The 27,953-nt window shown below is 34.3% G+C and overlaps 1 protein-coding gene across 3 annotated transcripts in view; it reads left to right on the forward strand.

Moving 5' to 3' along the window:
* The window catches only part of Fchsd2 (FCH and double SH3 domains 2), a 268,069-nt gene that overhangs the window by 122,888 nt on the left and 117,228 nt on the right, over nt 1-27,953 (forward strand). For 2 of the 3 annotated variants that reach the window (XM_003463457.5, XM_003463456.5), the window contains exons 4-8: nt 972-1,048; nt 7,156-7,300; nt 13,320-13,453; nt 17,806-17,860; nt 18,679-18,807. In XM_003463457.5, the coding sequence (XP_003463505.2) occupies nt 972-1,048; nt 7,156-7,300; nt 13,320-13,453; nt 17,806-17,860; nt 18,679-18,807 (540 nt within the window). The remainder of the gene's footprint in view (nt 1-971; nt 1,049-7,155; nt 7,301-13,319; nt 13,454-17,805; nt 17,861-18,678; nt 18,808-27,953) is intronic. The other variant, XM_063256542.1, reaches the window with a different exon arrangement.

Raw genomic sequence — 27,953 nt, forward strand, 5'->3', positions numbered from 1 at the left:
GGTTCGAAATTGTGGTGGTCTAACGTGGCGGAAGGCCAAAGCAGGAATGCCTACCACTTCCTGCTTCTTCCTTAGCCTTAATTGCAGCTCCCCTTCCCGTTTGCGTGCACAGAAAATCCCAATCAATGCCCACCCTAAGCGCCATCCTCCAGTCAGAGGTTATATGTATATCCCATACCCCACGTTCTGGCAGAGAAAGCCAGGCGACTGGCGGTCATGGAGTTCTCTCCACGTCAATGGAATAAGGGCTATTTTTACTTTATATAGTCTCTCTTTTATTGCCCCCAAAACTCTTTCATATTATAAGTGCTAGAGTGTCATGTTTGTCTATATCTAAAAGAAGTATGGTATATAGTTGAAATGTTCTTCAAATCATTGTTTCTCTGTATATCATAGATACTCAGGTTTTTCCCTCAGTTTTACATTGTATGGATGATAGCAAATGGGTGGCTGTATTTGTTGGTAACACTAATTGAAGTAACCTGTGACATATTTTTTAAAAGTCTCTTAAAATCTGTCTTTTGAAGATTACTGTAACAGAATAGCACCAAAGTTTATTCATTAATTTTATAAGCCAGCATGTATGTGTTTGCTCCAAATGGAATGTATCTTTTCCTCTCCTAGTCATATCAGAGTTTAGTTGCTAAGCTGAGGTGCAGTGGGGCTCTGACATGTAAGGCTGTGGAGTCAGAGTTCTGTGGACACAGACAGCTGTGTTCACTGTAGCATACCAGAAGGATGTTCTGTTGGATAATCACACAGTTTGGTGAGGTGAAGTGCATATTACCTAAGTTTAAAAGAAAACTGGACAATTGTGAGAAATAGCGTTCTGCCATTTGTCATTGGTTCTTTACTTCTGAGTTAAATTTACAGTTGAAAAATTGGGATTTTCTAAGTAACTTATTTTAAGAGAAATAGCTTCCTTGGTGGCATGATACTTATTTTAGAAAAAAAAATATATTTTTTAACAGGGTATCCAGAAGTTGGCTAGCCAATACCTGAAGAGAGATTGGCCTGGAATAAAAGCTGATGATCGGAATGATTACAGGTAACTTACCAAGTGGTTATTTTGCCTATTTTCTTTTAAAAGGGCTCCATTAAGAGCTGTCTCACAGAGAGAATATAGCACTCTAATTTTTAAAAGAATTATTTCTTTCCTCTGCTGTGTGTTTTTAAACATAATAGATAACCATAATACTAAGTTTTTGCTAGTTCTTCAAACAGAATGGTTTGTACTGTCATTGTTTGATTGTCTACTTTTTATGCTTTGATTTTGTGACTTGAGCAACTACTTCCAAGATAACAATATGTAATTTATCAACTAGTGATTTCTTACTGTTTTTTTGAAATTCTGTATTATTTCTACCCTTTTTTCTGTTTTGTTTTTTCTCTACATAAAAAAATACCAAAATTATGAACAATTTTTTGTTCCATAACATATATCTTAAGCCAAGGTTGTATATCATTTGTTAATACTTACATATAAAATTTAAAGATGGTAGATGTCAGTGGAACATTTTTTTCAGTGACCAGTGATAAAATACATTATTGCAACAGTGGCGTGAGAGAAACAAGATTATAGTGCACTGTCATGATCAGTGATTCTTTACTTCTGAAATAAATTCTAAATTTGGAAAGATGAGGTTTGTGAGACTGGGGAAAAGTTTCTAAGTAATAGATCTTAATGAAAAGAGCTTCCTTTATAGTAGCATACTTATTTTAGAAACATGTATATGTATGTTAACAGGGTGTCCAGAAGTTAACTACTTGTGTATCTCATATACGAGTTTTAAAGAAGGTGGATGACAGCAAAATATGTTGTATCCTGAGCAACCTATTAATATCTTAAAAGTATTTGTAATTTTTAAAATTGAATGTCTTTTTTGGGGTTTGGAAGTATTTATTATCTTTTGTGCTGAAAGCTGTCCTCCATATTAGGGGACTCAGAAGTTTGCAGTCTAGTTGTAATTAAGTCTAATACCTATAAAACAATAATGGAGAGTGCAGGGTAATTGAGAACACAATATTGAAGTCTGTCATTTGGAGTCTGACTATGAAATCAAGCTGCTAGATTATCAGAAAAAACTGACATCATCAGAGAATTTAAGACTCTGACAATGCTGCTAGAAAACTAATAGTTCCCCACAGTGGCAGACTATACTTGGAAGGTGACACGATATCTATAAGTAATACAGTGGTATAATGTCAATTTAGAATATAAAAGTAGAACAGAAAATAAAAATAGAGATTATCTCGTATCTACAAATTTCACCTAAAGGGGAAAGAGAGGAGATGAAATTTTAGACCAGAGGAATGTAGAACACAAACTTGAGGTAAGAGAGAGCATGCTTATTATTGCTGATCTGAGAAAGAGATTGCTTCTTAGTGAATAAAGGACTCTAGTTTATGGGTAAGCTATATTCCACATTTGTTACAAGTTCACAATTCAAGCTACCAAAGAAATAGGAATAAAGAATGTGCTTCTAGGCTAGCTTATACTGTGCTAGGAACTTTCACTCATATCCCATGATTATTAAACCCTGTAAGATGATAGGATTAGGATGCTAAGTCTTGGGTTATATCCCTTACTGAAGTTCACGCAGACTATTTAAACACTCACTCATTCTTTCTTAATTCATAATTTACTGTTGAGATACCTAGTGCATGCAACCTATTAAAGTAGATGTTAGGGAATAGATACCCTCAGACATAACTGTCTGCCTTTCAAGAGTTTATAGGACATTGCCATTATAATTGATTTCAGTGTCAGTAGCAGTAGAGGTGTATCCAGACCACAGCAGAAAATCTAGGTTTGTGGATCTTTCTACAGTCTTTCTTAATGTCCAAGAGTTTGCCAGGCAGATAGCTTGGGAAAAGGCATTTTAAGCAGAGATAACATCTTAAAGGCATGGAGCATGAAAAAATATGAATATTTATTAAGTAATGGTGAACACTTACTATGACTGAAGTATGAAATATGTAGGTTGGAGGGTAATAGAGTGGTGAATGTGAAGAATACATACACAAGCATCATAAAATACTTCACATGTTATATTATAGTTAATATTTATATATGGAAGATATTGGATTAATCCATTATTGAAGATTTTCAAGATGAATAATAAGATCAGCTTCCCTAACCATAGCGTAAAGGTGGATTAGAGTGTGTTGTGAAGAATGCAGGAAGGATAAAATTTTAGGAATTTAGTCTCTTATCATCTCTTATTTTAACCATGGAAATTATCAAGAAAATAAGATTAAGGGGCGATATAAGAGCTATTTAGGAAACTGAAACTAGAGGACTTCAGACTAATTTGGCAGGATTTTTTTTTCTTTTTAGTTTGTTGAATTTGTACTAAGATAAACTGGCAAATAGTTTTCTTTGTGTCTAAAATAGCTCTTGGCACATAGAAAACACTTGATATTCACTAACTGAGTGAGTGAAGTAGGGGGAGAGGAGGAAGAATTATATAATGCCTCCCAGGTGTTTTTTAAATTTAGCCACCTTAGAGAATGGTGGCAACATTCTGGAAGAAGACAATAGAAAGGTCAGAATTAAGGATGAGGAGCTGGGTGTGTGTGCACACCTATAATCCCAGCATGCAGATGGCTAAGGCAGAGATTACCATGAGTTCAAGGCCATTCTCTGTTACATAGTTCAAGGTCAGTCTGAACTGCATAGCCAGACCCTGTCTCAAAAAACAGAACAACAACAACAATAACAATAAAAACTGAAAATGAGAATGTCAATTCCTTTGTTGTTGTTTATTCAATTTCTTTTTAATATGTTAAATTTTGTTTAAGTTTTTCAATTTATATTTTTATTGATAGTTTAAGTAACATGCTTTTCCTTAAGTAGGTAAATATTATAAAAGAGCATGAAGAGTATACAATCCAGTCTCATTCTCTTTCCCTCTTTCCTCTTTTCTGTTTCATTGCTTTTCTACTCTTTGAGTGATTGCTGTGAAAACCAGGTGTTCTTTTCTTTGACATCTTTTCTTGTGTGATTCATTCGTAAACATATGCAGTTTTGCTTTTTTTTTTTTTGAGCAGAACTAGAATTACTGTATGCATGTTTCTGTAAACTACCCCTTATGCCAATGGAGTCTATTACAGACAACCTTTCATGGCATATATCTTTTTAATGACTGTTTTAGAGCCATAGTATAGATGAACTATAGATTTATTGTCATTGTCCTTATTGGTATTTAGTTCATTGTTATTACAAATAATGCTGTGATAAATAATTCCTGCATACATTGAGGTGTATTTTATATGCTTTGGAGGTACATTACATCTGTAGGGTAAATTCTTAGTGGGTGGAATGCAGGGTAAAGGGTCTATACATTGAAAATATTGATATTGGAACTTGTCCTTAGTAAGCTTTAATTAGTATACTTTACATTTCTTCTGAAGTAATCTGAATGTCTTTCTTCTATCAACGGTGAATGTGATCAATCTTTTAAAGGATTTATTTCATGATACATGCATCATTTAATGTCATGAAATCACTCCCATTTGTCTGGAAACTTCTGCAATACTAGTTTCTCTTGGGCTTGTTTGTTTCTTAATCTTTCTAAATGTTTCTCAAAGTTCTCTCAGCTCTCTAGTAACTCTTCATTGTGACCTTATCTATATTCTTGGCTTTTCTGTTGTCTATAAACTAGCAGTAATCTTATTTTTATTACCTTTCAATTTGGAAAAAAATCAGCTGTCTTTATCTTTGGCTTTCTAGATTTCACCTTCTATCTGAAATAAGTCTCAAGTCCTCTGCTTGTTATTGCTGTTTATCACAATTCCATTTGTTATAATGTAATACACTATTCATCTTTTATCATAGATACCTTTATGTCTTTGTGAAATAGGTTTATTGCCACTCTCCTCCTTGAGTTTTCTCTTGTTTCTCCTTGCCATTAGGATAAAATTTAATTTCTTTTCATGATACTCAAAGCTGTGAAGAAACTTGGTTTCACATTACCTGCCTCTCTTCATCTGTCTATTTGTCTTTCTTTTGTCTTTGTTCCCTACTCATAGGGTATCTCAGCTGCAGGTGTATTGCAATTCTTTTGCTCCTGTAACACATTGAATTTTTTCAAACAGACAGTATGTATCTCTGCCAAAATAAATGAATATTTACATCTAAACTGGTAAATTTTCTCTATCATAGGGACTGGTTTGTAAGACTCCTTGGTTGAAAAGCATATTTTTTTCAAGTTTTAAGGCATTTTTCTTTTCTTCCTTTCACCCTGTCATCTGTTGACCCACAGCTAGCATTTTGTGTAACATGTGATCTCATACATTGCTAATCTAGAAACACCATGTAAACACCAGAAGGGAAATCTTAGGCAATCAATATTACAGTGCATCGAAATTTCACTGTCTCCTCTTTAAAATAAAGTAGCATTCATTGCTATGGTAAGTTATGAAATATATTTGTAACTACTAGAGGAGCATATTAGAAGTGGCTAATGCAATTAGGAAAGAAGGTTTGAAAAGGAAATTGGCTAGAAAAAACAAAAGGTGACTAATTCTTGGACTTTACTAAAGGTTGCTGAGCACATTTATCATGCAAGGTGGTGATGCATTTTGCTTGGAATGACTCCTAACTATAGTATAATGCTGGCTAAGTATGTTAGAACAGAGAGACAGATACAGAGCGATAGTACCATGAATGATGATGATGATGATGACGATGATGATGATGATGATGATGATGTTGTTGTTAGACAAGTTAGATTTCTCAAGCACAGAAGCTATTGTTCACGATAGATTTTTTTCTACCACATCATTTTATGTAATGAGACAATGTAAGGGGCTGGGGATTTAGCTCAGCAGCATAAGCGCCTGCCTTGCAAGTGTGCGGTCGTGAGTTCGATCTCTGGTACCCATAAAAAACAAAAAAGACAAAAAAAAAAAAAAAAAAAAGACAATGTAGTTGAAAGAGGATGTGCTCACTTATTCCACCTGTAAAATAAGGAAATACCTTAATGAATAAAATTTGATATTCATAATGGTAGTCCTGTGAGAGTTAATGTTTTGCAGTTTTTATAGTGATAGTTTTGTCTCCAGTCGTAATCCTTGTATTCCTTTATGCTATTAAGAATAGCCAGTTGTTATGGATTAAAAACTGGTGGTCAACTTAACACTAGCTGAATTAAACCAGCATGGTGCTGAGTGTAGATGGCTCCCCTGAAGAAAGTTGGCAGCATATAGGGAGATGCGGAGAGGAAGAGTGGCATTGTGGGTTCTCCTAAGTGTTGCTATTTGGAGCCGTTTAGGTCTCCTGGAGGAGCTTGTCATGGCTAGCTTTCCTGATATGTATTCGGCCATTATCATTGGAGGAGCTCAGGATCTTGTTGCTGAGAGTGGCTGTGGTTCACTTTAGGGGAGCTCTGGTTCCTACGTTGAGCATCACTTCCTGGCTCTGGAGGGGAAGGTGTTTGCTCTTCAGTATCCAGGAGAAATTGGCCCATGGCCTTCCTGACATGTACTCAACTCTTCTTATTGTCAGAGAAGTTCCAGACCTCATTGTTGCTGGGGATGGCTGTGGTACTTTTTCAGGGAAACCCTGGTCTTTATTTTGAGCATTGCTTTTTGGCTCCAGTGTAGAACCCTCAACCTACTGGCACAGGTTCTTCACCCTGCTGGCATAGACTTTTTAGCTTCCACCACTGACCTTTGGGCCATTCCAGTGCAGATACATAAAGCAGACTTGCATGAGTCTAGGCCTCCAGTTGGAGGGCATTGTCATGGGCTGTAGGTCTTAGCTGGACTCATGCAGGACATTACTGTGGAATCTAGGCCCTTGGCTGGATTTTCTAGGTGTTTAGTGTTGTGGACAGATTTCCTGCACTTTCTTGTATTTAACTCAGAATGACCATCATAAAATAATAATATAAATTCTGTGTCCTTTATGTAATTGTTCTCCCTGCAATCCCTGACTATAACACCAGTGAATCAAAATTTCCTATTGCTGAGGTATAATGGAATAGAGTATATGCTGTGGTATGTGCTGAAATGTTGCCTTATAAGCCAGTATATTTATGGTTATACAGAAAATACTCATTCTGTCAGTGCTATGCCACTGACAGAAAGTTAGACAACTCTATCTTTGTTTTCCCTGCCTAATAGTTTCCCATCCTTCTTAAAATTTAGGAGTATGTATCCTGTTTGGAAATCTTTTCTCGAGGGAACAATGCAGGTTGCCCAGTCTCGGATCAATATATGCGAAAACTATAAGAACTTCATTTCTGAGCCTGCAAGGACAGTGAGAAGCTTAAAAGAGCAGCAACTAAAAAGGGTATCGTTTCTATTTCTATTCTCTTATTACATGTATTTTATTATTTTGGTGCTACAGTTGTAATGTGTAAGATTAGCTAAATTGAATTTAAAACTTTGAGTTTTTAAAAATATGATCATAAATGTTTATTAGATGTTATTTTACTAGAATTTCTCAACATGCTCCCTTTACTGTATTTTATTAGCTGATAAAAGTGAGTGTAATTTGAACCTGGTAAAGCTCAGTAAATATTTAGAAATCACTTTTCTATATGACAAAAATGGAGAACATCATAATGAAAATTTTTAAAGTAGAAATATTAATGCTTTAGTAAATATCACTTGAAGTAATATTTCACAATGCATTCAGTATTTTGATTCTGATTTTCAGAAAAAAAATTTAAAAACTAATCTTCCTTGTTTGCTAAATGTTTAAAATAGCATGAAATGAATATGTTAATTGTGTGAGTATATATAAAATTTTAATATCTATAGCATTTATCTAATATCGTTTGGCTTAAAGATTTGTATAAGAATGTCTATGTCAGGCTGGGGATTTAGCTCAGTGGCATAAATGCCTGCCTTGCAAATGTGGAGTCATGAGTTCAATCCTCAGTACCAAAAAAAAAAAAAAAAAAAAAAAAGGCTAATGTCTTAATCATCACCATTGTTATTCCTTTCAAAGTAAAAATGGTGAATAAACCGTGACCAGTGAACACTGATTTCAAGTTGGAAGAAAAATGTGTGTGTTTGTGTCCAATATGCAGAAAGAGGAGTAGAGAATTAATACTAGTATAATTTCCTAGCAGGAAGAAAATACTGTTTCAATTGCCAGTGCATTTACCAAATCTAATTGAATTCCTGGAAAATTACCCCCTTTTCCCTAAGATCTGAGGAAGGAGGGAGGGAGAGAAGGGGACTGGGGAAAGCAGAAGTAAAAATTACTGAGATGTGATATAAAGTTTTCCAAAATGAATTAATTATTATATAATATATTATTGTATTATATATAATATTATACATAATAAATATAGTATTATTAGTTATTATATATTACAAGGGTATGCTAATAAAACATTGTTTAAAAACAAATTTATCTGGGTTTGATATTTTTCCATTGGTGAAATAGTCCTAGACCTGAGTTTAACAACATACCTGGCAAAGGTTTGTTCAGGCTCAGCAATTTTCTTATCTGTGGGTTAACTTGCTTTATTTTATAGCTAATAATACTGGTGTTTATAGCTGATAATGCTAGTGTTTATTTTATATCTAGGCAATTATTGAACACTAAGTAGGTGTTGAGCGTACTTGTCAGTACTCTGAGATTGCAAATGACAGAAAGTTAACTTTAGACTGGCTTAAGCCAAGAAGAAAATGTTAATTTGTAGAACTGAATTCCAGAATTTCAATCATGGGCAAATCAGAGGCTCATTGCTAGTTTTTAAATCAGTTTTTCCTTTCCTTCTGTCTCTGTTCTCACTAGTGGCTTTATTCATTACCAACTTTCTCTACATTGTGGTCCCCACAGTGTCAGATTTATGAATCTCACAGATAGCAGTTATATATTTCCCATTTCCCCAAAAGTTTCAGTAAAACTATTAGAATTGTTTTCAGTAATGGAACTATTTTTGCATTACCACCAGCAGTTTATAGAAGTTCTAGTTTCTGTATTAACTTTGTCAATATTTGTTGTCTTTGGGGACTGGGAACTGGCTAAAATAATATCCATCCTGTTAGGTGTGAAGTATTTTATTGTGGTTATGATTTTCCTGATGGTTAATGATATTAAGCAGTCAATTTTTCTTTCACTATTAGCTTAATTTTATAATCCTATATTTTTTGATTACCTTACAAGTTTCAATGTTAGTTTATTACATTACCCTACATTAGTTATTTTATTATGCCCCAGGTCTTTTTTATGTAATTATACTTACAGTACATAATGGTCACATTAATCATGGAGAATTTGTATATGTACATAACATATCTTAATTCTTTTTGTCTCCTCCTTCTCCCCTCCAACCAACTCTTCTTCCTTTACCCATTTGCAAAAGCTGTATTTTCTTTTTATTGCTTTAACTCTTCTGTCCCTTAAATCCATTTTCCCTCCTTTCCCTTCCTCTCTTCTCTTCTTGTTCCCCTTCCCATTTATAAAAGTTTCTTCCTGCTTCCTTTTATCTATCCTCTGTTTTGTTCTTTGTTTATACTTCTGGTTTCTCATGCAAGACACACAGTGTAATATTTAAACTCGTGTGTCTGATTAGGCAAGAGAATCACCATGAGTTTGAGTCTTCCCTCAACAGAAAGAAAAAAGATTATGGTCTTCTGTATCCATTTAGCTGGTTTTTCATTTCTTATGGCAGAACAATACTGTTCTATATATAAATATCACATTTTGTGCATTCATCTGTTGATGGGCATCTAGGCTATTTCCAAGACTATTATAAATTATATTGTTATAAACATGGGTATGCATGGGTATACTGAGATACAATGACTTTAACTCTTTCAGGAAGAAACTTAGAAGAGCAGCCTATTCCCCAAATCTTGTTCCACATTAATTTTAAAGTCTGTCTTAAATTAGCATTTTACTGCCTCATTAACAATATAAAAATCTCCTAACAGTAAAATCTGTTTACTTTCCTATTATTTTTATTATTATTACATCTTTTGACTCTGTTTGTATGCCTTTTGTAACTTTTTTATATTTTCATTCTTTTTTCTCTAAATTCTTAAATCTCAATATTTTCCAATGATAGTTTGTTCTTTTATTTGTAATGTATTTTAAAAATTCATCTTTTGGAATATTAATGTATTTTTCAGTTCTAGAGTTTTTATCCAACTTTTTAAAAATATGCTTCATGTTTGGGATGCAATTATTCTCCATTGTTTTGTATGGAGAGCCTTTCCCAGATTTCGTCTTGGTCCAGGAAGTTTATATTTGTAATCCCATGGAAAAGTTACTGAAATTTCAATAAGTTCATTCCAATCTACCACCTCCAGTGCAACCCATGGCAAGAATAAAGACAGTAGGTCATATTTATAGTTATGGGGCCAGTGGGGCCCTAAGTTCAATCAAGATGCTGGTTCACCAGAACCAAGGCCCAGACCCAAGCCCAATCTAGATTTTATTAATTCATGAAGAACAGAGTGGCTTAAAGATGAGTGACTGTGAGAATAGTGGGAAATATGTGAGTACTGTGAATTGGGCTAGGTAGGAGGCACTATGCAGAGAGAAGGATATCAGAAAGACTAATCTGTATAACACAATTAAGGTAACATCTAATGTTTTGGGACCTGGGGCTGGGGGTTTATCTCAGTGACAAAAGTGCCTGCCTGGCAAGCATGAGGTCATGAGTGTGATCCCTGGTACAAAAAAAAAAAAAAAAAAAAGTTCTCATATGTAAACTTTTCTGCCCTGGAAAGTTTATAGCCTCTTATCTCATGGCTCAGTCCCAGTTGACAGCTGTAGAGGAGTGGCTCTTTATCTCACCTGGCTCTCCCGTGCACCTGGCTCACTCATGTTTTTTGGGAGTCATGAAGTGTGGAAGCAGCGACTATCCCTAACTTCAAAGATTATACATCAGCACCTCAGCTAGCCATACTTACACTGCTTAAAGCCAATTGAAGGAATAAAGAAATGGCCTATCTAGTTCTATCATAGCAATACATGGAGATAGGCTCAGGTTTAGCCAACATGGAGATAATTGCTTTTTATTTGAGGAGAGTCATCTGGTGGTCCTCCATAGTTTTCCTTCTTCCTCTTAAACATATCATTTCTACTCTGTCCCATAAATATCACTATCTGAATCATTGTAGGCCTGTTTTTTGTCTGCCATTTTTCTTGGTTTTTTTTTTTTTTTTTTTTTTTGTTATTTAGGTCTGCTTTAGTGTGCCTCACAGTGCTAGATATTGTGGATAAAAATTGTTCAGTATCTGTAATATGTTTCTAAAAAGGATGAACTTAGGCAGACTGAGAGAATACTAGACCTTTATTTTATTAATATCTAGCTTTTTAAGAGTTGATCATACTTACTTCTGCAGTCTTAACTGAATGCAGAGGGTGCTTACCAAGACCTTTTTACCTAGACAAGATTTGAGTCAAACCTTTGTTTTCTCTGCATGCCATGCTTGTTCTGATCCTGTAATCTCTCTTTAGTCATTACCCTTTCAGCTCCCATGCCTGCTAGATTTCTTGGAGTTTCACTCCATCCATGCCTATTAGGAGTCAACTAATAACTCAAGAGGAACTTGAATACTAAATTTTGGACTTGTAGTACCCTTCTTTTTAGACCATTGTTTTGTAAGTTTCTGCTCTTGTGGTATCACTGAACCTCAAATTCTCATTCCACGTAGTAGAGTAAAATACCACTTTGTGTTTATATCTTCTTTGTTTGTGCCATAATTCAACAAATGCTCTGGGTGGGGAGATGTCAAGTTTTGTGTGCTCCCCTAGATGTGCTTCCCTTGTCTTAGGTCTCATACTTCTGTAAGTCTGGTGTGGCTGTGTCCAACTTTTACACTTTGGTCTATGGGAAGGTATTTTGATGAAGTTATTTTGACATCTTTCAGAACTAGTTTTGGTGTAAAATGATGCATATATAACATTTTAAAGTTCATGTCCATTCATTCATTCATTCATTCATTCATACATTTATGTATTTGTGACAGTGTCTCACTGTGTAGTTTAGGATGACCTTGAACTCAACACAGACCTCCTGTCATAGCCTCTTATGTATGAGATTACAGTTCTATGCCACCATGCCAGCAAAGTTCATATATTTTTAAAAATTTTCTCAGTTTTGACTTTTTTCATAATACTTATGGATATAGATATATCATAATTATGAAAGAACTGATATTATAATTAAAGTTGTATGATTATACTGAAAATTATACTGTACCCTTTTCCAGATCTTCTTTTACATGCTAACATTTGTTTATAAATTGAAAATAAGAGCCACAATAATCTGAGGCATTTTGTCATTCTTATACTTACTTAGCCCTTTTTTTGTCAATATCTTTCTCATTTATACTTGAATTTATGCTTTTCCCTTGAAGTAATTGTGATCATAGCCTAGAGATACACCGCTCAGTAGTAAAAGACATGCTCACCATGTGCCAAGCCCTGAGTTTGATTTTTAGCAACACATATACATACACATAGGCGGCAGGGGTAAGTAGAGGTTATGACTTACATTTATTTAACATTTTAGAGTTCACAAACTGCTACTACAACCATTATAGTCTCATTTGATTTCCTGTCACATCTGATAGCTATGTAAGTATTATTATTTTATGAATGATGAAATTGAGGCCAAAAAGCGTTAAAGAGATTTAGGTAGAAAATAGCAGAGCAGAAATCTGAATGTATTACTTTCTAATATGAAATTATATATAATCTTTTAAAACCACTGAAATGTTTAAAAAGGTTTCAGAAAAGTATATATGACTCCTTTACATTAGGAGACTTATTTCTTACTCTTTTTAGCCTAGTAATTGTACTAGAGACTTTAAGATTATGATGCAGCCAGGAGTGGTGGCTCATGCCTGTAATCCCAGCATTCGGCGGGCTGAGGCTGGAGGATCATTGCGAGTTTGAGACCAGCCTGGGCTACAAAAGTGAGCTCAAGGCCAGCCTGAACTGCACAGAGAGACCCTGTCTCAAAAAAACAAACAAACAAAAAGATTATGATGCAATACAGAATTATTTATTCTTTTGCCTTTATTGCCATGGTATCTACAATAGCAAAAGTCTGCAGGGTTGTTCTTCTTGTGCCTTACTTTAATGTCAATCATCAACAGTAGTTATTTCTCAAAGAATGATTGTGAGGCAAAGTGTGACACTGTTTGATGCAGTACTTCAGATGAAAGTACTAGCTGTTCACTCAGATTTCACTTTGCAATTCGAAGGACAGTAAAAGTGCTGATTCGTCTTCTGGGTTTCTGTCCTAAAGGCACATTTGCATGGTCTTTAGGACAAGTCATTTTCTTTAAGCTTGAAAACTAAAATTATAATAATTGCACCTTATATTTTACAGTGTGTGGACCAGTTAACAAAGATCCAAACTGAACTACAAGAGACAGTGAAAGATTTAGCTAAAGGCAAAAAAAAGTACTTTGAGACTGAACAGATGGCTCATGCAGTACGAGAGAAAGCTGACATCGAGGCAAAGTATGTATTTTAGTGTTTCTGAGAAAATGATTATACAAATGTTATCTTTGCTTATGCTTTGTTCTCTATTTCTACAAGGCATAGTCTTGTTCTTAGGTTGTATTGGTATCTTAGATTGTATGTTTGACCTACATAGGCTATATACTTAGATGATATTTTCTTTTATATTGGCCTTTTCTATATATGTAGTAGAATGCTAAGATATGATCAATATGTTGAATTTTGAAATATAGTAATACCTCGGTTAACAAACGCTCCTGTTTGCAAACATTCTAGTTACTCCACATAGATATGACCATAGCCACCTTCCCCACACAAGCACAAATTCAGCCATGTTCCTCATAATTGTAAAATTCATAAAACAGTGTATCACTGTAGAAGATAGTCACTGTAATTACAGACTCAAAAGCTTACCCAAAGTCTAAAGTTGGTATGTTGTCTCATGATCAGGGTTTAAGAGCCTAATTTTACTCATTCTAGACTCAAATTAATTATAGTTGGAAATCCCTATGACCTCAGAATTCCACTGAAGGACCATGGACATATTAAGTGAATTAGAGTATTGATTTTCATATAGAAATCCTGTCCCTAGCACTTTATATTAAAAGTCTAACTCGATTGCTTTCATTCATTTGTTCATGTATTCACGTATAGTATTAGGGATTGAAGCCATGGCCTTAGCACTGAACCACGTCTCAAGCCATTTTGTTTATTTATTTTTTATTTTTTAAGTGCTAATTGCCCAGACTGGGCTCGAGCCTGCAATTCTCCTACCTCAGCCTGGCCTGGGATAATAGGTGTGTACCATCACTTGTATATGTCTAATATATATGTATAACATATGTATATATTATATATATACATATATATATACACACACACACACACACACACACACACACACTATTGTGTGCTTCCAAGATTGTGTCAATTTCATTGCATAGGAATTACAGTCCTTTATTTTGAGAATAATAAGGAACTGGCAATTGGTAATAAGAGATACATGCAAGTGATGAAGGTTTTTTTTTTAGTGACAACATGATTGAATCTGATGAAAACTTAGAATAAAAGAAACCTGTTTTACAGAGCTATACTCTGAAGAGATCTATAAGTAGAACTGAGACTTCTGTTCACTGTTTTGCCTGATGCAAAAAATCAAGGTTGAACTCTTAGACATGAAATCAGAGTGCTTTGGGCACTTGAGCAAACAGTACACATGTGTGTTTGGGGGACTTTCTAACATGTTTTTTATCTGCAGGAAGCATTATCAATTTCATGCATATTTTGTGACATTTTAAGGTTTCCAGGAAAGTTTATTTAGAATAAAGGGATGGTAAATGAATACTCATCAAATTCTTGATGTTATTGGACATTTTCTTAATTTTATTTTTTCTTGTTTTATGTTTTAAGCAGATAGTTTCTGTGCTTTCACAGAGTAATTGATGCAAATAAGATCTGAAAATTTTAGATTAGGAGCTCTGTGCTGTAAGATACTGCCATTGTAGTGTTTAGGAACTTGCTTTTTAAACTTGCAGGAATTTTAGAATAGAGAATTATGAGATTTATAGAGCATGTTTAAATACTTATTCAGCCATAGCCCATGGGGTGAAAATGACAGTGGCAGGCTGTTCATGTATGAATTTGACAGCATTTAATTCACCACACTGATTACAAAGAGCAGCTTTCTAATATGGACCAAATTCATAGTGAGACATTTTATTTCAGTGTTTCACATCTCTGGGAAATTAATTCAGTGACAGAGTAAGAAATGCCTGTATATCTTACTCCTTCAGTAAATGTTTATTGAGTAGTTATATTGGGTACTGTGAGTACAGAGATAAGTAAGGTGAACTTTGTGCCTTCAAGGAGTTTGGAACCCAGAATTAGGAAATGTTTAAAAGTGACTTATGTGTTTATTCACAGTAAAATTGTTCTGCTAATCACTATTTATAATAGTAATATGAAAACAGTTACAAAACCATAGAAAATGGAGAGATTAATTTTACCTAATGAAAATTTGGATAGTTTCCAAATATGACTGATTTTTCTAAATAGAGAAAGATCTGGAAGGTAACCTGAAAATGGGACTACATATAGTCCTATAGATGGAGTGTATCTTAGTTACTTTTCTCATTACTGAGACAAAATACCTGACACCCAAAGTTAAAGAGGGAAAGATTTTTTAGCTCACAATTTGTAGAGGTTACAGTCCATAATCAGCTGGCTCCAAGGCAGGGTGGCACATGGCAAAGGAACAACAGTTCCTGGTAGTAAAAGACAGAAAAAACAACAAGCAAGATCAAAAAGGGGGAAACAAGCCTCTTTCTGCCTCTTTTATCTTGTTCAATCTGCTGGGATTAGGGTGATGCCAATCCAATCAGTGGAGTGATCCAGCAGTCTCCCAACCTTAATCCCAGCACCTTTAATCCCAGCATTACACTATGAATCAGTCACAAACTCTAGATTCAGCTACTTCTGAAAAAGCCCTTTCTAAAATTATATGAGGCTTCAGCGGAACGTCCAGACACAAACAATAACAGAAAAAAAGGCTCAATAGGAGAAACTGTAGGAAGAAGAGGAATATAGTTTGAGAGAGATGGTAAGTTTTATTTGGGATGTATAGGTTCTCAAGAACCTGGGAAAGAATAGCATGACTTGGTTTTCTAGGTAAATATCTGATCTTACATAAGAATTTAGGACCAGGATCTCATTTTGTGGGTTATTTGCCCATCAGTTTGTTAATACAGACATGCAGTCATATGTATAATGAGACGTGATATTGAACTGGAAATTCAGGGACAATGAGTATTTGAAGTGTAGATGGTAAAAAGTAGCACACATATAGTTTGTTATTCATATAATACATGACTTGTAAAAGTTCTATCTTGTTTTATCTAGAGTTTAGTCTTTAAAGACAGTTACTCTCTTCCTTTGTCGCTAATATCTGCCTTTATACCACAAGAGAAATATATGGAGATTAGCAAGTGAATCAGAAGCCAAAAACTGAAAACCTTGTATTGGACATTCTAGCTTGAACTCAAACTGTTTGAATAATAACTATTAAAAGGAAAACTAGTCATGTCTCAAACACATTCTGTCTGAATAGGCACTCTCAAATTATAAAGTGTTTGGCCTTTGCTTTTCTAGATCAAAATGAATAGAAATCTGAATAATAAACAGAAAACCTCATGAAATATGAATATAAGGATAGGAAATTACAGAAATATCTTAGAACCATTTTTTTAACAGTGGAAAACAGCTGGGATGCATGTGTGTTCACCCCAGAAAATTTTCTCTCCTGTTAGAAACTGAGGGGTTTGGTTTTGCTATCCTCTTCACATTGGCTGTGCAGAGACTGGCTACTTCACCTTCCAATTCCAAGTAGTCTGCAACTGTGCTTCATATTAAGGCATAGCTACAATGAATTGAATTGAATTCTCCCATGGTTGTCACCATGACTCTGCAGTTAAGACAAACATTGCAGCTTCAGAAAAATCACCAATCATGGAAGTGTTGCTTGTTCCTTAGTATGTGTTTGTTGATTTTATCTACATAGTTATTTGTAGTTGTTGAGTAAACTTTTTTTACTACTTGTTGTTTAATTAAAGGGATTAGGGAGATAATACCAGAGCAGGAGAAGATGAAATAGAGACTTTTCAGTAGGTTCAGAATACCTTTAGGAGTACAGGGGGCCCACAGGCAAGCATTTGGACAGAAAGAACTATTAGTGGCAGGAACAACAGGAATAAGGACTTCCTAGAGTTTGGATGTTCTGCTGTGTTTTTTGTTGGTTGGGTTGGGTTTGGTTTTTTTGTGTTTGTTGTTTTGTTTTGGTTCGGTTTTTTTTTTTTTTTTTTTTGAGTCAAGGCCTTACTATGGACTTTAGTCTGGCCTAATAGCAATCCTGCCTTAACCTCCCAAGTGCCTGGCATGTTGTTACAAACTGTCATATGCAACTCTGAAAAACTACTAACCTTTGCCTCTTAGGTTGGTTTTGCCTGGGTTTTGAGTAAACCTTATAAGAACTGCAATATGTGAAATTTTATGATACTGGGAATAAACTGTAGTTTGATGACTTGTGGTTTTTGGAAGTACCAATATGTTTTAATTTTTTGTCAAATTATATTTCCTTATCGTTGGGGAATTTTTTTATTATGTGAATGCCAGTATTATTTACTTTGCCATAATTTAAAATTCTTCCTGTAATAAAATAAATGCAAATAAGCATTGCTCTTGGTTTTCCAATTTTCAGTTTGTTTTAGAACAGTGTCTTGAAAAAGTCATTAAAATATTTTGTAATTTTATTATGGTATTATTTATAAACCTTATTAAATTTTTTATTTTTACCGTAGGTCTAAACTTAGTCTTTTTCAGTCAAGAATCAGTCTACAGAAGGCAAGTGTAAAGGTGAGTTTTTGAAAGGTGTATTACTCAATTGAGAAACCCCTTAGTTTAAGGAACTAGATCCTTCAAGGGTATAGATGGATTATTTCTATCTTAGAGAAGATTTTAAAGTAATTAACTTTGGTAGAAACCTTCCTTCTCCATTTGTTGGGTTGTTTTTACCCAAGTATTAAAATGTTGGATGCTTTAATGATAGATTTCCCTACGGTACACGTTCAGGTAGCCTATATCTTCAATTCTTAGTCAAAGAGACATAGTGCTGGGGCATTAGGAAGCCCTACAAATATTTTCATTCAGATTTAGACTCCTCAGCAATGCAAATGAATTTTCCTGTCAAACCTTCAAGCTATGGAAAATCAGATAAGTGAGCTAAGTGACTTGGTTTTATTGCCAGGTTCCCTGCCAACTGGCACTTCTTCTAAGCTTGTCAGGAGTGTTGGTTTTTTAAATCTATTTTCTAACTTTTTTAGGATTGCCCATATCTTCAAAGATAATATACTTAATTTTAAAAAAAATTTCTAGCTGATTAAAATGAACATAACATTTTGAAGTTTTCTAGAAAGCTTTGAAAGTACGTTTACATCTACCAAAGTATAAGTTATTTACACCCCTCAATTATAAATTCCAAATATTTAAAAGTGCTCTTCCCATGTATCCAGTCAGTTTCATCCCTTAAAAGTGATGGATAATTTTATACGTGTATAAATATGTTTTCCACATAATTCTATATTTACTCTTGGTGGGGAGCTATTAATTGTCAACTAAGAATAGTCTTCTGTGTTTTGCAATGTGATATCACTTTTTCTTTTACTATGTTATAGTTAAAAGCCCGGCGATCTGAATGTAATTCCAAAGCTACTCATGCAAGGAATGATTATCTTCTTACTCTAGCAGCAGCAAATGCACATCAGGATCGCTACTATCAAACAGATTTAGTTAACGTTATGAAGGTAATGCAGTTTTAACACTTCTGATAATTTTATTTCATTAAAAGCAAAATAACTCATGAACTGAGAGTAATATATACAGGATTGAGTCTATCAAAGGTATCAAGGCTATTTTATATTTGTGGTGTTTGAGTAACCTCTTTTTCAAACAATTTGGAATCAATTTTTACTGTAAGAAAATGTTAAAGCCAAATCACAATAAAAATTGTTTTATTCTTTAGCCATAGAAAATACTGCTGAAGAATGGTTATAGATAGGATAAGATTGATATACTGTATGAGATAAGAAATAGAAACTGTTAAGCTGGGAAACTGCTTTTGAACCATTTCTTGAGATTCAGTTCATATGATTCAGTAAAATATTAAAACTAGGCAGAATCTTCAGTTACTTTCATTTAGACAGAATCATCAGGGAAAGACCAAGCTTTTACCATAGTTGTAGCCTCTGTTAAGTTTTACTTTTATTTTCTGAAAAAGTATATTTTTATTAAAAATACTTCAGTGTAAGTCATAAGTAAATTGAATTCTTTATTAACCAGAATTTTGGTCATTGACCATTTGGTTATTTGTAATTTAAAAAATTTTTAGATTCAAACACTTTTCATAATTTTAATAGATAAAATTTTGCATTAATGATTTGGACATATATACAGGACAAACAAAATGTCAATGGTTATATGACATTTGGGTACTGCTTTGAAATGTACATATATTAGATTATAGTCTGTGGTCTTGAACCTAGTCATGGTCTTTCCTCATGTATCCTACACTTATTTTTAACTTTTGCTGAAGTAAAGGGAACAAGGTGAAGGAGAAGGAACTTTTTTTAACATTTTGGATTCTGTTTCATTCTTTTTTTTTTTTTTTGTCTTTTTCCTTTTTATCGGTACCGGGGATCGAACTCACGACTGCCCGCTTTCAAGGCAGGCACTTATGCCGCTGAGCTAAACCTCCAGCCCCTCTGTTTCATTCTTGGCTGATCTCTCAAGAACCAAAACGCTGGGTTACTATGTCTTTCTCTTATATTTTCAACCCATCCTTGTGAAATGTATGATTTTAAATGTACTATCCAACAAATACATTGCTGTCATTGAATTGCTTGATTTAGGAATCAGCAGTTGAGAATGGAATGCAGCTGAACTGGGCATTCTTTTTTTTTTTTTTTTTTTTTTCTTTCCCAGAGGCTCTGGTAAAGAGATTACCTGTGTTCAGAAACTGTGTTCATTCCTTGAAAGTACAATCAGGGGGGCTGGGGATTTAGCTCAGCAGCATAAGCACCTGCCTTGCAAGCGGTGGTCGTGAGTTCAATCCCTGGTACCGATAAAAATGAAAAAGACAAAAAAAAAAAAAAAAATTAAAAAAAAAAAGAAAGTACAATCAGGATATTTCCTGGGACTTTCAGTGAAATACAAGAATATTAGAGGATGTCAAACTGGACTAAAAAATATTTCATTATAAAATTTTTTCCTTCCTTTTTACTTATTTCCTGAAATCCCCCTTTCTAATCATTTGTCCTTTTGTGACTTCTAATTTGAATATAGGTTAAAACAGCAGAAGATTGGGAATTGTTTTGATATCTAGATGAGAAATCTTTATACCTTTTCTCACAAAGTATTTGAACTAGAGATTTAGATGCTTGCTTATTAGGTGTTACATAAAGCTTCAAATTTTCAAGAATGTGTAAGTCTCAACAATGTGTGTTGTCAATTTTAAGCAACGTGTTTACTAAAGACTATTTTTAGCAGTTTTTACTTGAAAAGTTGTGATTCCCTATATCTTGTATATGTGTGTCATTAGATCAAAGTTGATAACTGCAAATTAAATACCTAATTGAAATGCTTAGAACCAGAGCTGTTTCAAGCCTTAGAGCATTCAGATTTTAGACTTTTAAGTAAGGAATGCTCAACGAATGGATATGGGAGATATATACTTGCAAATGTGCATTGTGTTAACTGAAGCAGAAGTAAAAATAAAATCCTAAGATGAAAGTATAGCCTGTACTTAGAGTATGTGCCTATTCTGTGCAAGGCCCTGGGCTCCATCCCCAACACCACATATACATCGCAAATAAAAAACAAAAACAATGTTTTTCACATTGAATCTGTAACCAAAAGAAATGGTTTTCGATAAATGAGGAAGATCCATTATTTGGTTTTACATCATATGCCCACCTGTAATTCTAACTCCTTAAAAGGTTGAGGAAGAAGGATCATAAGTTTAAATCCAGACTATGCAATTTAGCAAGACTGTATTTGAAAATAAAATAGAAAGGGCTGGAGATCTAGCTTAGTGGTGGTGTATTTGTCTAGCATGCATAAGGCTCTAGGGTCTATCTCCAGCATCAACCCACTCCTCAGAATGATTCATCTGTCCTTTAAAAATGAGAAAATATACTCTCAGTTTTTTTCATGTATTAACTTACTTTCTTCCTTGTGCTAATTCAATGGTGTGTAGTACTGGAAAGGTTCCATTAGTCGTATTGTTACCTATTTAGTAAATTTCCATCACTGAATTGGTAAAGGTGTTTAGGTGCTTTTCTTATAAATGTCTTTTTCTGAATAGATGTTAAGGTGATAATGCTTAAGTTAGAATCTTTAAAAATTATATGGATAATTATAAGAAGGGGACTTTATACATCCATTCAGTCATATAGAGTATGATAGCTACAGGGGTAGACCTTCAAAGAGGCAGAGGGACAAATAGGACCACTATTTTCAAAAAACTAAATCTGATAAATGATATACATGTGATTATAAATATGTATGAATGATTAAAAATCAGAATGAAATCATTTACTGCTAGAGGACTATATTTAGTAATAATGTCAGTTACATTTTTTTGTTGTATAATATTGCTCTGGCATTATCCTAATGTCTGAAGCATTATTTGTATCTTTATCTTTGTTGTAATTCATCTTTTAAGTAGTTCTCTTTTTTTTTTCTTTTTTGGTGTTTTGAGATAGTGTCTTGGAATATAGTTTAAACCGGCTTTGAACTCACTATGTAGCCCAAGCTGACTTCAGACTCATGGTGATCCTCCTGCCTCAGCCTCCCAAGTGCTGGGTTTACAAGAGTGCACTATCATGCCCAGCCTAATTCCTAACCTGTATGCTAGTTTTTTACCTTTTGCAAATAAAAACTTCCAACTCTGGATGAAGCTAGATAACCTCTTTCTCTATATTTGCATCTAAGTAGCAAGTAGTGTTGAAGAAAAATTTCAATAGAGCAAATTCATGATCATAAATTAATAGTTAAACCAGTCCAAATAGGCCCTGAATAGTGTGCAGATAGCCAACTATATTTCCCTAATTAATTTCCGTACTATTTTTAACAATTATTTTCCACTTTTTTCCTTCTAGCTTTTATCCTTTTTTTTTTTTACATTTAACAAGAGAATTTTTGTTGTTGTTCATCTTCTTTTTTTTTTTTTTTTTATTTAGGAGGAAAAAGAGAAAAACACAAAACAAACCAAAGCGGTGTAAGGGTACACGTAATACAGAACTACAAACAAAACAAAACAAAACAAAAACCAAAACAAAAAAAAAACATACCAGTAAGAAATCACCTGTTAGTAGATTACATATTATCATCTTGAAAATAGTTCCTCAAATCACAATATCAAAGAATACAAGGTGGACATTCAAACAGGGAGACTGTAAACAGCTGTGTTCAATGATCCAAAAACATTGATATAGTCAGCTATTTAACACCCCTAAACACACTTGCTGTTATATCCGTTAGAGCTCTTTTTCTTTTTCTTTTTTTTTTTCCCCTCTCTTTTTTACAACAAAATTTACACATTTTGGATTTTATTACTCCTTAGTGCTTATTACTTTTTGGGGGGGGGAAGAATACAGTCAAATATGGCAAAAAAAAGCTGTCAGTCAATACCAAGGATAGACATAGCACATGGTGTAGAACAGAGTACAAGTTTATCAACAATGGTTATCAACGTTGTCCCTTGTTTCCTTAAAAAGAATTGTCTATCTCATTAGATATTATAAAGTTGGACAAAACAGTAGAGAACAAGACCAATAAAACTTAGGCATTGTAAACATTACAGGGCTTCCAAAGAAGACAATAGTCAAAACAGAATGGGTATCTTAGTGAATCTTACTGTCTTCAAAGTAGTTGCCTATGTCTTCAAACTTGATACTATCATGTAGAATGGAACAGAGTCTAATCAGTCAAAACAAGATCGTGGGAGTACTACAGGACTTCAAAACAAGTTAATAGGAAATCAAAAAGAGTTACTATTTATATATCCTAATTTTTTGAATTTTTTCTTTAATTAAGACAAACATAAGAAATGACTAAATAATTTTTTTAAAACAATAAGGGGGAGATTGAGATAAAACAGGACATAACAATATAACAATAGAGGTCACAGCATGACTGTTTCAACAACCTAGTACTTCACCACCATATAACCTGACTTAATAGTAGTTACCATAGTGTCTTTTTCCTTGAAATATTTGGATAAAACTTCATATACTCTAGCTTCAAATATTTTCATATCAAGAAGCCCAGAATAAAGCCTTTCTAATTAATGAGTGAAAACTTTATAAGGCTTCAAGGCCACCTAATGGGGAATCATGATTACCACATATTTTTATATATTTGAATCATTACTTACATTAGGGAAACTATTCGGTATTCACACATGCGAGATTGATTTATTTCACTTATGAGTATGGTCTCAAGCTGCGCCCATTTATTGATAAATATCTCAATGTGATCCTTCTTTATAGCTGAATAATACTCCATTGTATAGAAATACCACAACTTTTTTATCCATTCCTCAGTTGATGGACACTTGGGTTGTTTCCAAGATCTGGCGATTACAAATTGTGCTGCTATAAACATAGGTGCACATATATCACTGTGGTATGATGCTTTCAGTTCTTCTGGGAATATGCCTAGAAGTGGAATAGCTGGAATAAATGGGATTTCCAGTCCCAACTTTTTGAGAAATCTCCAGACAGATCTCCACAAAGGCTGTACCAGTCTACACTCCCACCAGCAGTGCAGGAGAGTTCCTTTTTCCCCACAGCCTCTCCAGCATTTGTTGTCGGTTTTCTTGATCCTGGCCATTCTTTCAGGAGTGAGATGGTATCTCAGTGTGGTTTTAATTTGCATTTCTCTAATGACCAATGATGATGAGCATTTTTTCATGTATTTATTTGCCATTTGCATTTCTTCATCTGAGAATTGCGTATTCATCTCAGATGCCCATTTTTGGATTGGATCTTTGAATTTTGGAGGTCTGAGTTTCTTTAATTCTTTATATGTTTTAGACAGGAGGCCCTTGTCTGAGAGAGAGTTCACTAAAATATTTTCCCAGTTTGTGGGTTTTCTTTTCACTATGCTGGAGATTTCTTTTGACATGCAGAAACTTTTTAATAAGAAGTGGTCCCAGTTATTGATTCTGGGAAGTATTTCCCGTGCGGTTTGAGTCCTGTTCATGAATTCTTTACCTACTCCTATGTCTCCAAGGTTTCTACCTAATTTGTCTTCCAATAGATTTAGTGTTTCTGTTTTAATATTCAGATCTTTGACCCATTTAGATTTTAATTTAGTACATGGTGATAGACATGGGTCTAGCTTTAGTTTTCGGCAAATGGAGAGCCAGTTTTTCCAGCACCATTTATTAAAGAGACTGTCGTTCTTCCAGTGAACCTGCTTGGCTCCTTTATCAAAGATAAGGTGGTTGAGTGTGTTCGTAGTTGTGGTTGTATCTTCTAATCTATTCCACTGATCTTTGGCTCTGTTTTGATTCCAGTACCATGTTGATTTTACTACTGTTGCTTTGTAGTATAACTTCAAGTCAGGGATTGTGATGCCTCCTGCTTTGTCTTTGCTGCTTAGAATTGCCTTTGCGATTCTAGGTCTCTTCTGGTTCCAGATGAAATTTAGGAGTGATTTCTCTAGATCTATAAGGTATGTTGATGGTATTTCTATTGGGATTGCATTGAATCTGTATAACAGTTTTGGGAGAATGGCCATTTTCACAATGTTTGTTCTTCCTATCCATGAGCAAGGGATGTCTTTCCATTTTCTGAGATCATCTTCAATTTCCTTTTTCAGTGTATTATAATTTTCACTGTATAAGTCTTTCACTTCTTTCGTAAGAGTAATTCCTAAATATTTCATTTTTTTGCTTGCTAATGCGAATAGTCCAGTTTCTCTTATTTCCCTCTCTGTAATTTTGTTGTTCGTGTATAGGAATGCTATTGATTTCTGAGTATTGATTTTGTATCCAGCCACATTACTGAATTTATTTATTGTATCTAAGAGTATTTCAATGGAGTTTAGGGGGTCTTCTATGTAGAGTATCATGTCATCTGCAAACAATGATAATTTAACTTCTTCTTTTCCTATCTTTACCCCTTTTATTTCTCTTTCTTGCCTAATTGCTCTGGCTAGTACTTCCAGTACTATATTAAATAGGAGTGGTGATCAAGGACATCCTTATCTTGTGCCCGATTTTAAAGTAAAGGCTTTCAATTTTTGGCCATTTAGTATGATGCTGGCTGTTGGTTTGTCATCAATGGCCTTTATTATATTGAGGTAAAGACCATTTATTCCAATTTTCTGTAAAGTTCTTATCATGAATAAGTGTTGGACCTTATCAAAGGCTTTTTCTGCATCTATAGAAATGATCATGTGATTCTTATTTTTGGCTTTATTGATATGGTGGATTACATTTATTGATTTGCGTATGTTGAACCATCCTTGCATTCCTGGGATGAATCCCACTTGGTCATGGTGTATAATCTTCTTGATGATTTGCTGGATCCTATTTGCCAATATTTTATTGAGGATTTTTGCATCTGTGTTCATTAGGGAGATCGGTCTATAGTTCTCTTTTATAGTTGGGTCTTTCTCAGGTTTTGGTACTAGAGTAATATTTGCTTCCAGGAATGACTTAGGAAGGATTGCTTCCCTTTCAATTTCATTGAATAGTTTGAGGAGTGTCGGCATTAGGTCTTCTTTATATTTCTTGTAGAATTCTGCAGTGAATCCATCTGGGCCTGGGCTCTTCTTGGTGGGTAAGGACTTAATTACATTTTCAATTTCATTAGCAGAAATTGGGTTATTCAACAGTTTTATATCCTCTTGATCTAGCTTTGGTACTTCATATGCTTCTAAGAATCTGTCTATTTCTTCTGTGTTATCAAACTTTTGAGAGTAGAGGTTTTCGAAATAGGTGTTGATGATCCTCTGTATTTCTATTGGGTCTGTAGTGATTTCTCCTTTTTCATTTCTTATTGCATGAATTTGAGCTTTTTCTTCCCTTTTTTTAATAAGGTTGACTAGGGGCTTATTGATTTTATTTATTCTTTCAAAGAACCAACTCTTTGATTCGTTGATTCTTTGGATTGTTTTCTTAGTCTCTATTGCATTGATTTCTGCTCTGATTTTTATAATTTCCTCTCTTCTTTTGGCTTTGGGCTTGACTTGCTCTTCTTTTTCTAGCTGTTTGAGGTGTAGCATCAAGTTATTTATTTGTATTCGTTCTGTTTTCCTGATGTGGGAACTCAGTGCAATAAATTTTCCTCTCAGAACGGCTTTCATTGCATCCCACAGATTCCGGTAAGTTGTATCTGCGTTTTCATTTTCTTTTAGGTATTGTTTAATTTCTTCTTTAATTTCTTCTGTGACCCACTGATTACTCAAGAGTGTGTTATTTAGTTTCCATGTGTTTGCAGAATTTTTGCAGTATCTTTTGTCATTAATTTCTAATTTCAGAGCGCTATGATCCGATAACATGCAAGGGATGATTTCAACTCTTTTGCATTTGCTTAAATATGTTCTGTGAGCTAATATATGGTCTATTTTAGAAAATGATCCATGTACTGCTGAGAAGAATGTGTATTCTGATGTTGTTGGGTGGAACATTCTGTATATGTCTATCAAACCCATTTTTTCACAGGTGTGATTCAGTTCTGTTATTTCTTTGCTCATTTTCTGTCTGGTTGATCTGTCCCTTGGTGTCAGTGGTGTATTAAGGTCTCCTGTTACAATTGTGTTACTGATAATTTGAGTTTTCATTTCTGTTAATAATTGTTTTATATAACTGGGTGCTCTGGAGTTTGGTGCGTATATATTTAAGATAGTTATCTCTTCCTCTTGGAGTTTTCCCCTTACGAGTATGTAGTGACCTTCTTTGTCCTTTATGGTCATTGTTGGTTTAAAGTTCACGTTGTCTGCAAACAGAATGGCTACTCCTGCCTTTTTTTGGATTCCTGCTGCATGAAGAATTGTTTTCCATCCTTTGACTTTCAGTCTGTGAGTATCCTTCTGGGTTAGATGGGTTTCCTGTAAACAGCATATGGTTGGATTTTGTTTCTTGATCCATTCTGCTAGTCTGTTTCTTTTGATTGGTGCATTGAGACCATTTACATTAATGGTCTCATGGTTAATTGTAGGAATGTTATCTCTCTGCTGTTGCATCTTTATCTTTCTGTTCTGTTTAATTATTTGCTTTGCTTAGTGGTTTTTTCCTTTGTGTATCTAAACTGTCTTTCAATATTTTTTGCAGGGTTGGTTTGGTGTTCATGAAGTTCTTCAGCTGTTCTTTGTCATGGAAGTATCATATTGCACCATCTATTTTGAATGATAGTTTTGCAGGATATATCAGTCTTGGTTGGAAATCATTTTGCTTTAGAATCTGGAATACTTCACTCCATGCTCTTCTTGACTTTATCGTTTGTGCTGAGAAGTCTGCTGTGATTCTGATAGGTTTTCCTTTATAAGTGATCTGTCTTTTCTCTCTGACAACTTTTAATAATCTATTCTTGTGTTGGATTTCTGGGATGGTGATTATTATATGTCTGGGTGTAGTTTTATTTTGGTTATGACTGTTTGGAGTTCTATATGCTTCACTGATCCTGATGTCAGTTTCTGATCTTGTGCTTGGGAAATTTTCAGCTATTACTTCTCTAAATATCCTCCTGACATCCTTCATGTTGTCTCCCTCTCTTTCATTAATCCCTATCATTGTTATGTTATTCTTCTTTGCATCGTCTTGCAGTTGTTGAATTGTTGTTTCCTGATTCCTTGTTATTTTCAAAAGATCTTTCCTTTCCTGTTCACTAGCTGCAATCCTGTCTTCAAGGTCTGAAATTCTATCTTCACTTTCATTAAG

Source organism: Cavia porcellus, unplaced genomic scaffold (assembly GCF_034190915.1).
Source record: "Cavia porcellus strain 051 isolate PalLab524CR breed Dunkin Hartley unplaced genomic scaffold, mCavPor4.1 scaffold_9, whole genome shotgun sequence".
NCBI lineage: Eukaryota > Metazoa > Chordata > Mammalia > Rodentia > Caviidae > Cavia > Cavia porcellus.